The following is a 17,319-nucleotide window of genomic DNA, read 5'->3' on the forward strand; positions in this document are numbered from 1 at the left end:
GTATCTGCTGTACCCACTGCAGTATCTGCTGCACCCACTGCAGTATCTGCTGTACCCACTGCAGTATCTGCTGCACCCACTGCAGTATCTGCTGTACCCACTGCAGTATCTGCTGCACCCACTGCAGTATCTGCTGCACCCACTGCAGTATCTGCTGCACCCACTGCATGGAATCGAACCACATTGTAAATCCATAGACTTACCGCTTATCTGATTTAAACAACATATATAAATGAATCGGCTAACTGGCTACTTAATCATTTCTAATTGCAATCATGGCATGTTTTACATGAAAACATAATTACCACGATCAATGATAGTACATGTTTTCATTATTTAATTATCTACTTATTGGATTTACAGAAAATCACTGTGGGATTACTGCATATTTGGAAAACAAATATATACACAAGTGATTCATTGGCCAAGAATAAAATGTTCAGATTATCTAAAAATAGAAACTTATAGGAAAATATTTTTTAGACAAAAACATTTTTTTTTTCACAAAATGTGCAAATATCAACCTTTAGAAAAGGTTTATCATATGAAACAAAGGTTAATTTGGAAGAAGATTACTTAAATAAAACAATGTCAATGAAAATAGGAAGATTAATACCATGTGAGAGTAATACAGTGATTGAAAAAGTTATGAAGCTAGCACACACACCCCTCCTTTTATTTTATGGTTTGTATGGGATAAATTAGCCTCTTGCTCAATTGATTAGCAAGTACCATTAATAACCCAGCTGTAATCAGTACAAGTGCTCAACAGTCAACTGGTTGACAGGGAGTGATGCTCTGCCTTCAGCTTCTTGTGCCATTTGTGTAAATGAATAAATGAACAAAATGAAAACTTCCTTCCCAGAAACTAAAAGAATTTAACGAGACACATCTTAACAACTGAAAGGATCCATGCAGCTTATGATATGCCATTAGGTTAATCTTTATGTAAAATATAAAAATCATATGACACTGATTACTCTATACTTTTCTTGTTCATAAATTATTAATTACATATCCCCCCCAAAATGTGAGCATTTAGCACAATGTCCACACAGTATATGAACTCATTCCAAGTATTCAATTATAAAAACAGAACTCACTGTCTATATCATAACTTAGCAGATAAAGTTATAGTGTCTGAATTGAAAAGATAGTTTTGATTGGTCAGTCGTTACGGTTTGGAAAGATTATATACAGTTCTGTCTATGCTGATATCATGCTTTTCTGGGAACCTGTTGCAGAACATTGTTATAATTTTCCTCACGGGTGGTTAGTGTTTTCTTGTTTCTTTGATCAATCTTTGTTGTGATTGGGTGTGCATCACTAAACGTATACAAACCTTTACTTGTGTAATTAGGTTCCATTTATTGGTAAGTTGTGTGGATTTTAAGTAATTAACTCCATTTTTCTTTAAAGTTGTTTTCATTAATAATTTTATATTTAGTACAAAAAGTGACACAAATCATGCCATAAAAATAGAGTGGGTTCAAGAAGAGTTTAGTAAATATGTAACATTCTTTTTATCCATTTGATTTCTTGTTCTGTAGAAATAAAAAGCTATATACACATTATACAGTGACAATATCGCTGTACATCCATCTGTTTATACTTAAAAATCACTCAATTTTTTATGGATTGGATATCATAACTGGTCTTGTATTTACTTCCATTTCAAATTTGTGATTAAAAACTTTATATTGAAAGCCTTTATCATGTAACCATAAATCTTTATCTAAAACTGTGAAGTTAGTTCTGATAGAAAGTTTGTTAGTTATGCAAAAACGTTTCAGTTAAAGTTTATAGGTTTTAAGGTAATGATTTACTGTACTGAACATTAACGTGCATTAAAAATATACTAATGTTACGTTGAAAATAAACATGAAAAAACATCATGCATACAAAACAAGACTAAATTTTACTTAACTGATAAAAGCCTGATTTTTATAGTGATGCTGTTACACGCTCTAAAGGAAATGCAAGTGTATAAATGTACACGAAGTTTATCTTAAAATATACATAAATAATGAGTGTATTGTTGAAAATTACAGTACTGATGTGTGTATATAATAATTTGAAATGAAACAGATTGGTTGAAAAATTCTGGTTGTCTGTTAGTGTAGCTTGACATTCACTAAGTTAAAAGCAATTTATTTTTATAAACAAAAACTAGGATGGTAAGATGAAACATTTACCTACACAACAGAGATCTGCTAACCCTTACGAAAATATTAGTAATCCATAGGAACATGGTGTACTGAATATGACTGTATACGTACAAGTTCAAGTCTTACAAGTTGTGCATCTGCACAAAAGCTAATGAAAATAGTATCTGTAGTAAATTTTAAAGCTTCTTAAAAGTGTTCTCTGCAATAAAAAAATCATACAAGATAGGAGCAAAAGAAAAAAACATTTGTAACATAATGGAATCAAGTGAATATTCAACCTTCTCTGGGACTGTCTTTAATTCTAATTGTTCATATGATCAAGTTATTCAAAGGCTCATGCACACACCAGTAGTCCCACCAAATGTTACACTCTTCCATGAGCTAAAGAACTAATCAAACAAAAAACTATCTGGCTTTAAAATAAATAGATGCAACATGAACATGTGTGCATTTAGTACATTTTGGTATTTTAAAACAATAAAGAATGCACTTTTAAGTGATTTATAGCAACTATATACATTTAAAAAAGATAACTACAGCATTTACAATACAAACACACAAATACTGCTTATCTTCCATGTATATATATATAATTTTACTGCCAGTTAATGTGATCAGGTGCCTAATACTGCATTAAAAATGTTCTTGACAACAAAATACATACTTTATAAGCATCCCAACACCACAACTATATACCTGACAGCTCAGCCTATGACAACAATTTTTAAACATGTGTAGACCTACATGCATGCTAACATATGAGAGACAGATTGTTTTGGAGTAAATGTTTCTGTTTGTTAAAAGTAAAACATTCTTTGGTGTTATTTGACATCACTGAGAGATCTGACTTGTTAAAAGTTTGTTATCATCACAAACTGGTACTGTTAATGTGCTTATGTTTTCATGGAAATTAAATTTGGACCCATTTTATACTTTAATGCACATATTTTTTAATATCCTCATTATTTACACAATAACCATAAATGTGAAAAGCATTTATTACGACAGTTCTGTTATCCCTATATGTATAGGTGGGGTCAAACTGCAGATGCCAGAGTGTCATTCAACATGGTATTAAGTATTCATTTTACCCTAACTTGGTGATTTAGTGACAGAGAAGAGTAAATACCACGTAAAATATATAGGGATAAAAACTGTAGATACACATTTCAGAGGATCTAGAGATGCAATACACAAAGTGTACAATGGAGAAAAGTATTTGTATTTTTCACATGAACATTAACCTTGCACTATGACTTGTTAGAGTCCGAGTCAGACTGACATTAACTTCACAGATATATCGTGCAGTCTGACTCAGACTCTAACAAGTCATAATTTATACTCAAGATATATCTGTGAAGTTAATGTAGTATAAATACTTTGTAACACATTTGAATATTTGTGTGCAACAGACTTGTACACTTTACTAAAAATTTGCCACATTTTGTGCAGATAAATTCAGAATTACAGTCAACATTCCTTCCCAAAAGGGGGGTCCCATCCAATGGACCAGCCCCATGCACATTTAGTTAATAGTTTACAGTAGTTGCAACTGTTTATACTAAACAAACTGTGATAATAGTTTGATGCACTACACAAATTATAAAATTGATTTGTACTTTATCAAATAGAATTATAAGATAATTGTGTGAATGTGTAAAACTGGAGTCAAGAAGTAACCCGGTACATTGTACAAGTAAAGGATACAGTTCATTTTTTGGATAGATTAAATTAAGGTTTCTAAGTTCATGCTTACAATTAGTCTAATTCATTAATCAAGTTAATCACCAAGTTATACTTACTAGTACAAAAACTTGTTTACAACAACATAAACATTAATGAAATTTACTGTTAAAACAAAATATCAATTCTTCTATTAATCAATAAATACAAAAACTGAATTAAAAATCTAATGTGGTATAACACAAGTATTATCATTAAATTTGTATTTGGTAGGCAAACAGAAAAATATAGAAAATAGGACTTGCTCACAGTATACAGAAATTATGAATTAAAAACAAACTTAGGTATTTCATAGTCAGAAATCTATGTAAACTATGTGGCTGATATACAGAATATAAAAATATGTCAGAAAACCACCATTCAGCATCATTATCTGACTATTAAAATAATAAACTAATAGTGGAATTTTAACATTTCTCTGCAACACAGACATGAAAAATGTTTGAATAAAATATACTATTACCTTTATAAAAGCATTGTACACATTCAACAAAGTAATGTGATCACCCTCCGTAACAGAAAACCTGTATTTGGCTTTTCGCTAAAAACAAAATAACAACAAAAGGATCAGTATAAATTATATGAATACTGCAACGTCTGAACCAGTATACATACAAATGATCTTATATCACTATACAGAGAGGCTTTATGGGAATTCACAATATATAACGTGTTTATGGCTAGGCTGATGATTTGTTAATGGTAGTTCAATTAATTACTGTACGTATTACTTTAAGAGAAATAAGAACCATTTAAAAACATGCATGTTACTGAATTGTAAAGAAAGCAAACAGACACGAATGGTCAATGTATGAAGAAGAAAGTTAAGATAACAAGTATGATAATAAGATTGGAAGTTATTAAAAACTCATTCTTTCTTACTTAATCCAGTATAAATTTCCAATAAAAAGTACAGATAACAAAATTTCCACAAAAAACTTTATCATAATTGTAAGTAAGCATCTGTCAATGAAGACTATCACTCAATCTAAAAATTCATCAAAATAACTGTGCTACAACTTAACTGAAATGTGCTTTTATCAGAAACTTCAACAAACATGATTGTATAGTGTATAACATCAAAGCTGTCAGAAATTATCCCCTTTTACAAGCTTACAACTAACACAGTCAATACAACATACATATGTAATTCACATAAAGTAAGTTAAACTTATTTGCATGGGTTGGGGGTCAAAGTGCACATGTAATGACCTTTTACAGAATAGCATTCAACATGGTATTACGTTCTTAATGTCAGAGTTATCAACTATTCATTTTACCCTACACTACTGATTTATCAAGAGTTTATGGTACGGGAGAGTTAATACCAGATATAATTAAAGGGATACTAATAAAAACTGTAAATATATATTTTGGAAGTTCTAGAGGTTATGCAAGTTCAATATGCATATTGTACAATGGAAAACGTATTTTTATTCTTAACTCAAACATATCTTGAGCACAAATATCTTTGTAACTGAGCCAGGTTTTTTGTGTACAACAAACTTGTACATTTTACTAAAAACTTGCCACATTTTATGTAGGTACACATAGTAATTTAGGAATCATTATCAGGATTCCTTCATTAATCTGAGGTTGGTCCAATGAACCAACCCCATACACATTTGGTTCACTCTTTGTACAATGGCTCAGTCATTTTGGCCAACCTTTAACCATCATGAAACTATAGATACCATAACTCTGAATTTATAATTAAAGTGCATTTCAGGTAATTTGTCAAACTTTTAGTAAACATTACAGGTCTGTCGTACACAAAAAATCAATTTTTTCATAGACTATTTCTAATAAATAATTGTCTGTGAATTTACTGAGTTAGTTTGAATAAAGGTGATTTTCATGATGAGAATCAGAGTATTTCTTTTTATGTTATAGTTTTCACCTCTAGAAATTCCTAAACAAATATCAAGTATTTTCTGATAAAACTTTATGTCTTATCTTCTCTACCCTAACACTCACCGTGGTAAAAGTTGAAAAATAAGAAATAAAATACATTTCTTTTCTAGAATGACTTAGATTGTAAAGGATTTATGGTTATTTACCCAAAATAGCCTCAGTCGCATCTACTATCATTTAATATCATCGTTTTATTGAACCATGTTTAACTAACATAATTAAGCAATCAAACACCCGATCTTTAGTCTAAGCACATCAAGATCTCACAGGGAACTATTAGCTTTTACCATTCAAACAAAACAATCATCTGATGTATGTTGTGTTGAATATGCTATTTTTATTGGTTATAAACATATCCAATAGCAATTTCAGAAAGAAATATAGACATATGTTAAACGACAGAGGATATGAGAAAGGCATGACATTGTGGGTTGAACAAATATAGTGATATCTCAGTAAAGCAAGGTGAGGTTAAAATTTTATACCCCGACTTGTTAATATCTGCAGTGTGTATTTCTAACTGGTTGAAAAGTATGAAGTCCTTAAAAGCAGAGACAAAACATCTCTATGTGAGAAATCACAATGCTACTGTGTCAGTCAACTCAGAATGGTACAGATTCACAATGTATCAACATATTGTAATTAAGAAATTAAAAGTTACATATTATAAATATTATATGTATAAAGTATGTTTTGCTGCTAAGTTTATTCACATGCATTGATAATAAAGTAGTTTTATTAAATTATGAATGTCAAAAATGTAATGACATGCACACTTTGACCCACTCATATCCATAGGATGAAGTGAAATATTTAAAAATAATTTCAGTATTAATGATATTATTTTTATTAGCTATACTTTAGATAAAAGCATTTCTGTTTCTCTGGACACTAGTGACAGGAAACTGTGACACATGTGGTGATACTTTTACAGGAACACACACTGAGTAAAATGTTTAACCCTATTTATATGGGTCCCAGATTCAAAAACAAGGAGCCCTGGATCAAGTGCCTCCTCAATGAGAAACACAAGACACCACCATGGAATTGTCAGTGTGAAGCCTGATGAATTTCCCCATAATAAGCCCAGACCAATCTTTGGAAGAGCAAGAAGGACTAAAACGATGTGTAGGGAAGCCTCATGATCCACATGTAGTCCCTGGAATTCCTGACTGTTGGTACATGCATGCCATCCCTGAAGCAAGGCATTCGTGAAGAGATGGAGCTTTGGATGAGGGGTCAGTATAGGAACCCATATCTTAGTAGCATCCTGACTTAACAATCCCCAAGAGAGAAGAATAATCCACACTATGGAAACCGGGGAAGCCAGTAAGTCGATATTTGTGATCCCTCAATTGCATAAAGACCATGAAAAGGATCATTTGTGTACTCATCCCAAAGGCATGAGGGATTCGAGTGAGCTCACATTCTTTAAAGAGAAAGAACCACCTCGCAGTGGGAGAAGGAGAGATGAGTAAGAGTCGGGTTTCCACAAAGCCAGATGTGAGTCATCTGAGCCCAACTGAGAGAAGAGATGAAATATATGATATCCAGACTGATGACATATTGAATTGGAGCAAAAATAGATGTTTCAGCTCTCAGAATGAAGCCTGCCTTGGTGGGTTCTGAAAGTACAATCTGGGTGTGCTGTTCTGACAATAGACAAGACAGTGCCAGCAAAAACCAGTCATTTATATAATGGTGCGTACACAGAGCTATGGAATGGATGTGCCATGAAAAAAACTTGAACGATTTGGCAGAACCCATGTGAAGCCTATGCTAGTCCAAAGGTAAACACCCTGAACTGCAGTACCTAACCCTTGTGCACAAAAAATTCCTACAGTGGTGGGCCACCACTACTGTGGCAATGTGCAGAAAAGAGCCAAGTACAAACTTGGACAACCACAATCGCAGTAAAAAATGTCACAAATTGAGGAATGAGTAACCTATGAAACTTGGAGAATTGAGGCCTTGATATAGACAAAACAAAATGGTGATGGTACACCCTAATCTCCTGTCTTCCTAGGTCCAACAACCAATGGGAATAAAAACCCAGAAGAACTAGCACAAGTGTCTCACTACCCCCAGACCAGCCAAACACTGATAGCCCTAGAATTAAATTCCAATTAATGAGGTTCTGCAAGAGATGGAAATCCTACAGGCTGAGTGAATAATATTAGTGAAGATCTTACTCAAGGACCTGTAGTTCTCTGTGATCTGTGGGTAAGTGTACCCCATGTCCAGAAATGCTCAGCTTCTAATCCCCACACACCCTAAGTGCATACAATAAACACTAATGCTGCTGGTGGAGATCTGACCAATCAGCGGAACTCTTAGACATGGACAGAATCTATTCTGGGTACCAATGGTCCGAGTGGCTAATTTCGCGGGTTGGGACTCTTGAATATGAGCGGAACTAAGACCCTCTGAGGAATCGATGAAATTCGAGAAGCCGACAACCAGACCAAAGTACATGTTAACAATGGTTTCATCTTGTCACCAACGAAGGTGATGAACCTGAGATGCTTCCAACAATTGTGGTATAAGGAAAACAAAAGGTTAAAGTAGGGTTGTAAATCCACAGACATACTCTGTCCCACCAGGGGACATTAAGGTATTTCTTATGTTTTCAACTCTCGCTATATATTATTTTGCTCCAGCTAGTGTTAGAGTACAGAAAATAAGAGATAAAGTTTTACCGAATAAATTCTTTTGATATTCATTTAGGAAGCTCTAGAAGTTATTCAGTTGAAATATGAAAAGAAGAATTTTTACTGACCCATTTAACGATTTTAAAATCACTGACAAATGTTTAGTAAAAATACTTATTCAAAAAAAATCTGATTTTATTTTGTACAACAGACTTGTAATATTTACTAAAAATCTTTCCAAAGTCATAAGGAAACACTTGAGAAATTCAGAGTTATCGTACATATAGTTTAATGGTGGTTGCAAGGTCAGTCAAATTACAAAATTGTGTAAGGAGTGTTAACTGTATTTTATTAATCTTTGACTTATATCAAAAGTTAAAACATTTCTTGGAAAACTAAAGTACAGAAGTAAAACTATTTTACACAAACATACAGTGGCAAAGACTTAAACGTATTTAAGATATGAACAAGGTGTAAAACTGACAGAAAAATGACAAAAATCAGTAAACAACTATGTTAATTGCAACAAAAATTATTAGCATTTATGTCAAAACTAACTTACTGCTTGCAATCCTTGACCTGGAGGTGAGGTGAAAATGTTTTCAACTTGTAACATGGCAGCAATTATGAGTGCTTCTTCTGAGCATTCAAAGTTACCTACAGGTTATAAAGATACCAGAAGTTCCTCATACACCTATAATCTATAGCATTAGCTACTATCTAATAAATTCAGTAATTATTTCTTACAATAACACTTATAAATCAACTTATGTCAACCAGTGGTTTTCAAAGTGTGGTCTGGTTTAAAATACAAAAGCAGCACCATTCTTCCCATGAATTCTGATGATTTTTTTTTTTTTTTTGCTGTGGCAAGTGAAAGCAAGTGGAATAGAACTGGTATGTGGTCCACAGAATCTTTTGCTCTGCCAAAGTGGTCTTCATACAGAAAAGTTTGAGAACCACTGATGTAAACAATACAGAAGTTATCGTATTTTAAGATTTGACTTACCTAAAAACACATATATTATCAAAAGATTTAAATACATTTTGCCAAAGAAGTCTAAACAAACATTGGGTCATATTATTAAGAGTACAAGTAATGTACTGAAATTTTCATCAAACAGTAAAAAAAATGGATTTATGAAAAGAAACCATATTTTAATAATATGGTGATTAAAACGAGTCATATAGAAAGACAGGTAGACAAATTTGCTTTGTATATACGCTGAGTGAAATGTTTAAACCCTACTTATATGGGCCTGACTCTTTTGTCTATGTCATGGCATTTTATAGAGTTACATTCAAAATTCAACACATATAAAGCAAAGTTGTCTTTCTGGTGCAACATGTTTGGGGGGGTGGCCATATGCTGGACCCATTATTGAGTTAAACCAATTTTGATTAAATTTTGGAAGAACATTCAGTAAGATCCTTTAAAGAAGTTGTTTGAGTGAATAAGCCACTTTAGTTTAACCGCCTTAATGAAGTGGACAAAGGTTCAACTGGGTGAGAAGTTGAGTAGCAAAATATGTGAAACTAAAGCGAAAAGGTTTAAATGTTAAACACACATAACCTTGTCATCAAGTTACCGTAACATGTTAGGTTACAATATTATACATATATATAACCTTGTCATCAAGATATCATAACATGTTAGGTTACAATATTATACACAGATAACCTTGTCATCAAGTTACCATAACATGTTAGGTTACAATATTATACACAGATAACCTTGTCATCAAGTTACCATAACATGTTAGGTTACAATATTATACATAGATAACCTTGTCATCAAGTTACCATAACATGTTAGGTTACAATATTATACATATATATAACCTTGTCATCAAGTTACCATAACTTATGTTACAATATTATACATATATATAACCTTGTCATCAAGTTACCATAACATGTTAAGTTGCAATATTATACATGTATATAACCTTGTCATCAAGTTACCATAACTTATGTTACAATATTATACATATATATAACCTTGTCATCAAGTTACCATAACTTGTAATATTATACATATATAACCTTGTCATCAAGTTACCATAACATGTTAGGTTGCAATATTATACATATATAACCTTGTTGTAAAGTTACCATAACTTTTGTGGGTCACAATATTATACATATATAACCTTGTCGTCAAGTTACCATAACTTTTGTGGGTTACAATATTATACTTTATCATTACTAAAGAGAAATTAATTTTCAATTTTTTCATGGCTGATTTTTTACAAACTAATATAAACACACCTGATACAAGGAGCATCTTGGCAAACATTGGATGAAGAGGAAATTCTGACATTCTTAACCCTAGTGGAGAGGTCAATTGGCCATTGTCATCAAGAGCTTAATGTAAAGAAAAAAATATATATTTTTTTTATTAGAAACTATAGCATTCAAATTCTTAGTCTAGAGTAAAAAATAACATGTAATCAATCTTACACAGTTAACCAGTATGTGAATTAAAAAAATAACATGTAATCAATCTTACACATTTAACCAGTATGTGAATTAAAAAATAACATGTAATCAATCTTACACATTTAACTAGTATGTGAATTAAAAAATAACATGTAATCAATCTTACACAGTTAACCAGTATGTGAATTAAAAAATAACATGTAATCAATCTTACACATTTAACTAGTATGTGAATTAAAAATAACATGTAATCAATCTTACACAGTTAACCAGTATGTGAATTAAAAAATAACATGTAATCAATCTTACACATTTAACCAGTATGTGAAATACTTAAATGTGTATGCAGTCAAATTCAATTTCCACAAATGAATGTATAGCCCTTTCACTTAGTGTTAATTAAAGTTTATTTACCAACTCCTGATGTTAGTAATTATGATACATGTGACTAATGAACTACTTCATTACAAAAGGTTCATGTTTCCGTACTGAACAGACAAATAAAATCAGTTGTAGTGTTGTTATACAAGTCAGATTTATATTAATCATAGACCTTTTTCACAGTTACTAAACATAGATGCAAGTTCATACTAGCAATTTCTAAGCAGTAATAATAACTGCAGTTACTATAAACATAAAGCATCTTTGCAGCTACCACATATAAACGTTCTCTTATGGATGCTGAGATCTCCTTCAGCAATTGAGCATAAGCAAATATTCAAGTCAAAAGCATACACAAAATTTTTACAACTAAGCATAAGCCATTTTGGTTACTAATAAACAAGAGTCATTTTAATTGATAAACACATTATTTTTAGGTTACTAAATAAAATCGCTCTAGCAGTTACTATGTAAAAAACACAGACCTACAAAATGTTAGTCACCCTGTAACACCAAAGATAAGTCACTCATGCAGCTACTATGTAAAAAACACAGTTACAAAACCTAAGTAATCTTGAATTTCTGATAGATACTTCTCTCCTCTCACACAATAGCTTTCCTCAATTTGTTCTGTTCTCTATATGCACAATTATCACTTGTCACTAACCTTGAGGCTAACATCATATGATTACACATGGTACAGCTGCACTGTAGCATGCAAGTAAGCATGTGACATCCCTCAACCAATAAGAGTGTGACACACCCTCCTAGCACAGCTGACTCCATCTATACTAAAATGTTAACTTCTGATACAATACCTTACCTTCACTTGAGTAACGGCTATAGTCCTACATTGAAATGATGGAGGAATCAGTGCTAGTTACAAAGATGAGCACTCTTCAGGGGGTGTCCTAAGAGAAACCATGGAATGTGATACCCTAACATATAGGGTCATACTCGTGGGAGACTTCACCACATCTGCACCAGGGTATACTCTTTGCCTGCTGTAAAGATACATGTCGCTAATCTGGAAGAAAAGGTGCAAGTCCAATCTCGTAAGTGGATGTGCCAGATGGTGTAGAGAGAGGCTAGGCACATCAGGTCATATTTGGTGGGTCAACTCCAGTCCAAAACCAGGTGGCATCAGGTACGAGTTTTTCCAGTCCGCAGTAGAAGGAGGGACCCAATTGTCTTTTCACCTCAAGACCAGGAAGCAGAAGAAAAAAGCAACTTCTGTTCTGACAACCCAGGCAGGGCACACATGTATAGACCCAGTACACAACCAGCATCAGGCCACCTGAGACTCAACATCTCGGCAACAGTAGGAAATGAAAATTCAATGGAGTTGGTTAACTTCGGTCCAAAACCAGTTAGTGTTTGGAATTTTTCGTCAAGTCTCCAGTAGAAGGAGGGTCACTACCAACCACTTGTGTGAGGGCTTATGTTGGCTGGTTCTATGCTGACCCAACTCCAAACCACTTAGAAACTGATGGGGAAAGTCAGGCAGAGGGATGAACTGCATATTGTGGATTTTCCAGTCCAAAACCAAAGGATATCGGGTATTTGCCTTCTGGTTCACAGAAGGAGGAGAGTACTCACCACCTACACCAACAAAACACCACTGCTCTATTTTTCTCCTGAGTGGAAGCCTCCATGGTCCACCATCCGAATGGCTAGGAAGTGGTAAGTGGCAAGAACTCCTGTACTCCATTAGAAGAGGGGGGGGGAGAAACTATGCAGTGGGGAGTCTGAAGGAATGCCATACCTTATGACTGTATAATGTATCACCAGAAAAATCGTATTTTGAAAAGCAGGCCAATCCTGGTTTATTCAACTAGATATGGAGGGATGGGCAGCAATCCCAACACTGCTTTCCTCATTATAGTCCATGAGTTGGTACAATCTGGGACATTTATAAAGCAATATACTGCAAAGAACCTTTGATCAGTCTTGTGGAGCATAGCATCTCATCAGTAAGCATTACTGACCTTTAAAAGTCACACAATGCAGATTTAAAGCTAAGTATACCCAGACAGGCATCACTTACCACTGAGCAAGATCCAGAGATGTAGAAATAGGCAACTGTAAAGGTAAAACATATAAAAAAGAATTTACCCATTCGGAGCCAGTAAGGGGTTTGTAGAATGGCAACAGGAGAAAGTCAATATCTGGAAGAAAAAACAGCCAGAATATGAAAATATGCAACAAAAGTAAATGGTGTAGTCCACAAGCCAGCCTACACAAATTCCTCCAATGGATGACAGAAGTGAAGAGCCAGAGAGAGAGTAAAGTTATCAGATTTGGTGAGAGGAGGCTTGAAAGAGTTGATGTGAATCTAAATCTAATGAATCACAGGCTAAATGAATGAATTGCTGTAGCCATCCTTTGAAAGTAATAAGAGAAAAGAAATATCTCAGGGAGATGAGGAGTTCCAAAGATTAAATAGAAGGGACCATAAACTATGAAAAGAAGCAGAGTGGACCAAAGAACAATGAACCACGAGGATAGGACAGAGAAACAGTTCAGAACAGAAGGAGAATAATATAAAGAAATGTAAGGAAAAAATATGAGAATCAACATTAGCATACACATCATATCTTCCATGGCCACAGGCAAAAAGGCAAGAAGTAGAACCTAAGTGAAAGATGGTACAAGGAACAAGAGACTAATAAGTCAAAGAGAGGAAGGATAAGGGCATGAAGAACAGTATTCATGTTTGAAACAGGAAGGACAAAGGAGGCAAAAAGAACAAAACAGCATAGAAAAGACTGGAGAGGAGAATACATGATGATAATAAGAAAACCCAAAATTTTAAGGTAGATCAGCCTGGTAACCAGCCATGGTTGAAAGCAATAAGCCTTGTTCGAACAGCCAATGAAAAAATTCAAAAAATTGGGGCAAGAAGGAAGGGAATGGAATAAAACATAATGAAGAGACCAACTATGGAATATGTGCCCTTGTCATGGATAGACAAGGAGAGAGAAAGAATGAACTGAACAAGAAAGTAGGAAGGATAAATGTAAAGAGAGTCTGAAATGTCTCACAAGAGACCAGACAAACCCCACATTTGAAGTCGGAGTGATGAACGAGGTTGAAGGAGTAGGGAGAGTGACAGAGGTAGAGGAGGAGAGGACAGGAGAAGGTGCAAGAGGAAACCATGGCTGAGCCAACCAGTATGGAATTATCAGAAGGACTCAATATGGAGTGTACTGAATGAGGGAAAACACAAAGGAGAAGATGAGTAGGAGGGTAGGCATGGAGAAAAAACTTTAAACCAGTCCTGACAGAATGCATCACCACTTAAATCTGAGGAAAGAAAAACAGATGACCAGAAAAGGGGAAGTAGGGTGTTGAGAAGAGTGGCAAAAACATCTAGAAGAAGGTTGTCCAGATGAGAGCACAGCCATTTGAATACCAAAGGAACAAGAGACCAATCCATAAGTAGTATCTTTGCAGGCCTCAAGAGATAATCTACAACAAGACTCAGCACCCAGAACAGGACAAGTTGTAGATGTACTTGTACAAAATGGGCCCAGAAGAGGAGGGTTGATAACGTGGAAACAAGGAGAGCGAGACAGAGTGTCCCCTGATGATTGATAAAGGAGAAAACTGCAGAGCTGACTGTACGTATCATCATGAGGCCTTGATGAACCATCCTATAAAAAAAAAGATCTAAAATTTGATGTACTGCCAAAAGTTCAAAGATGTATTTGAAGGTAAAATATGTCATGGTACCAATGGCCAAAATTCAAATGAGAGTAGAGACATGCCACCATCTCATCAAATGAGATACATAGGCAGAAGTATATCAGGGATAAAAGAAGGCTCAGGTCATATGAAAGACTCCATCATCCACCACAGAAAAGGCCAGCATAAGTAAAATCCCGTTGTTTCACACCAGATAAAGTGGAAATTACTGACACTTATGAAATAATAGCTTTATAGATACTTCCACTGAGAAACACCTATATCTGAAAAGTTCATAAGCAAAAAGAGACATGTTACACACGAGTGCCAACTCGAAATTAATGATTGTGCTCTACAAAATAGAGGGAGTCAGCTGAGCTCGGAAAGTGTGCCACGCTCCTATTGGTGGGGGGTTGTCACATGCTCATTTGCATCCTACAATGCAACTATACCATTTCTAAACATGTGATGTTAGGTGGGAACCTCAAATTGTGCATATAGAGGGCAGCACAAATTGAGGAAAGCTATTATGTGAGAAGTAGTAAGGTATCATATTGGAAGATACGTCACTCTAGCAGTTACTAAATACAATTCATTCTGTTTTAGCTACTAAATTAAATACCTCATGTAGCTACTATGTAAAAAACACAGAGCTACAAAACATAAGTCATCTTGTAGCCACTCTTGCAATTAATAGTCACTCCTCCAATTATTAAACATCAGCCATTATTTCAGTTACTTAACCGAAGTCAATAAACACAAGCCACTCTTGCAGTTATTACTATTTTTTTGGAACAAATCACAGCATATGATAAAGAGATGCTGGGAGCAAGATATTACGCAAAGCTCATAGTTTATATTAAGTTTTGGTTCCGTATAATACATGTATGAAATCAAAATTGGTCAATTGTAAAATCCTTAATATTGGCTCAGGCTTCATTTTTCTATTTGAATGATAATCCTGAAATCAACTATTAGAAATGGAAATTTTTATCACTTAATACGCCGTATTTTTGCAAATGATTATAAATATAACTTCTACAATTAATATCAATTTAAAATCCATGGATAAGTTTGCTTAAATGGCATAAGAAGGAAAACATAAAAGTCAGTTTTACAAGTTGTAAAATTTTAATTGTTAAAATGTAATTTCAGCATTTCTTTGAGTTTTCATTAATAACCTAATGAATCACTCTTATTACTCTAGCAAAACAGCCTTAAAAGGTTTACTTACCCTCAAGAGCATAGAGTAACTCCAGTGCATTAATAACATTCTTTGAGGGAGGTGCCTATAAATAAAATCATAGTTTCATTGTATTCAAATATCATGACATATATAACACTAAATACTAGACTATGTCCAGCCTTGATTAAGCACTTAAATTTACACAATTTAACAAATACACATTTTTATAACTTAAATAAACATTTGACTACTCATGCCATTTCATTACATTATAAATCAAAGTTTTTAAAGTTATTTGAGATTTCTCTCTATCAAAAGAAACTTTTCCAACATACACCATTTTATTGAGATTCTTTAATCCCTAATACAGAACTGTCCATCAGTCTAAACTTTATAATGTAATAAGCTTTGTTTGTCACTGATAAGTGAAAATAGAGAATTTGTGAGTATGAATTAAAATATGAAAGCATGGTCAGAATAATTTCTTCAGACTTTTTCTATCTGACACACGATCTGAAGTTGTAGAAAATATATTAATCAACATGTAGGTAAGTATGTGAATTTCATTTTAAGTTACAAAATGTAGATTTTAAAAACATAACTAAACCTCAGGAGAAAGAATTGAGAAGTTAACACAATATAACATAACCTTGAGGCCAAAATAGTGAAAGAAAGACACACATAGGGCCTTGAATATGAGAGGACGTGAACCTATAGAGGTTCACAGATAGAAGCAGTGTAATAAAATATCTTAGACAGCTTCATAGTCTAGTAAAGTATTCATGTTATGAGGGATATTCATCTAGCCTTGAACTATACTGATCTATGACAAACTTATTTGGCTGCTTACAAACTTGATAAACTAGATACTGACCTGTGACAAACTTATTTGGCTGCTTAAACTTGGTAAGCCAGATACTGATCTGTGACAAACTTATTTGGCTGCTTACAAACTTGTTAAACCAGATACTGACCTGTGACTAACTTATTTGGTTGCTTACAAACTTGGTAAAAAACCAGATACTGATCTGTGACTAACTTATTTGGCTGCTTAAACTTGGTAAGCCAGATACTGACCTGTGACTAACTTATTTGGCTGCTTACAAACTTGGTAAAAAACCAGATACTGAATCTGTGTACTAACTTA

The 17,319-nt window shown here is 33.8% G+C and overlaps 1 protein-coding gene across 1 annotated transcript in view; it reads right to left on the bottom strand.

Annotated features, from left to right (window-relative positions):
• The window catches only part of LOC106472912 (probable ATP-dependent RNA helicase DHX35), a gene marked incomplete at its 3' end in the record, with an annotated part of 57,286 nt that overhangs the window by 11,360 nt on the left and 28,607 nt on the right, over positions 1–17,319 (bottom strand). The window contains 4 exon segments of the mRNA XM_013933584.2: positions 4,375–4,452; positions 9,039–9,133; positions 10,748–10,843; positions 16,221–16,275. Of these exon segments, the coding sequence (XP_013789038.2) occupies positions 4,375–4,452; positions 9,039–9,133; positions 10,748–10,843; positions 16,221–16,275 (324 nt within the window).

This window comes from Limulus polyphemus, unplaced genomic scaffold (genome assembly GCF_000517525.1).
Source record: "Limulus polyphemus unplaced genomic scaffold, Limulus_polyphemus-2.1.2 Scaffold5729, whole genome shotgun sequence".
In the NCBI taxonomy this organism is placed as follows: domain Eukaryota; kingdom Metazoa; phylum Arthropoda; class Merostomata; order Xiphosura; family Limulidae; genus Limulus; species Limulus polyphemus.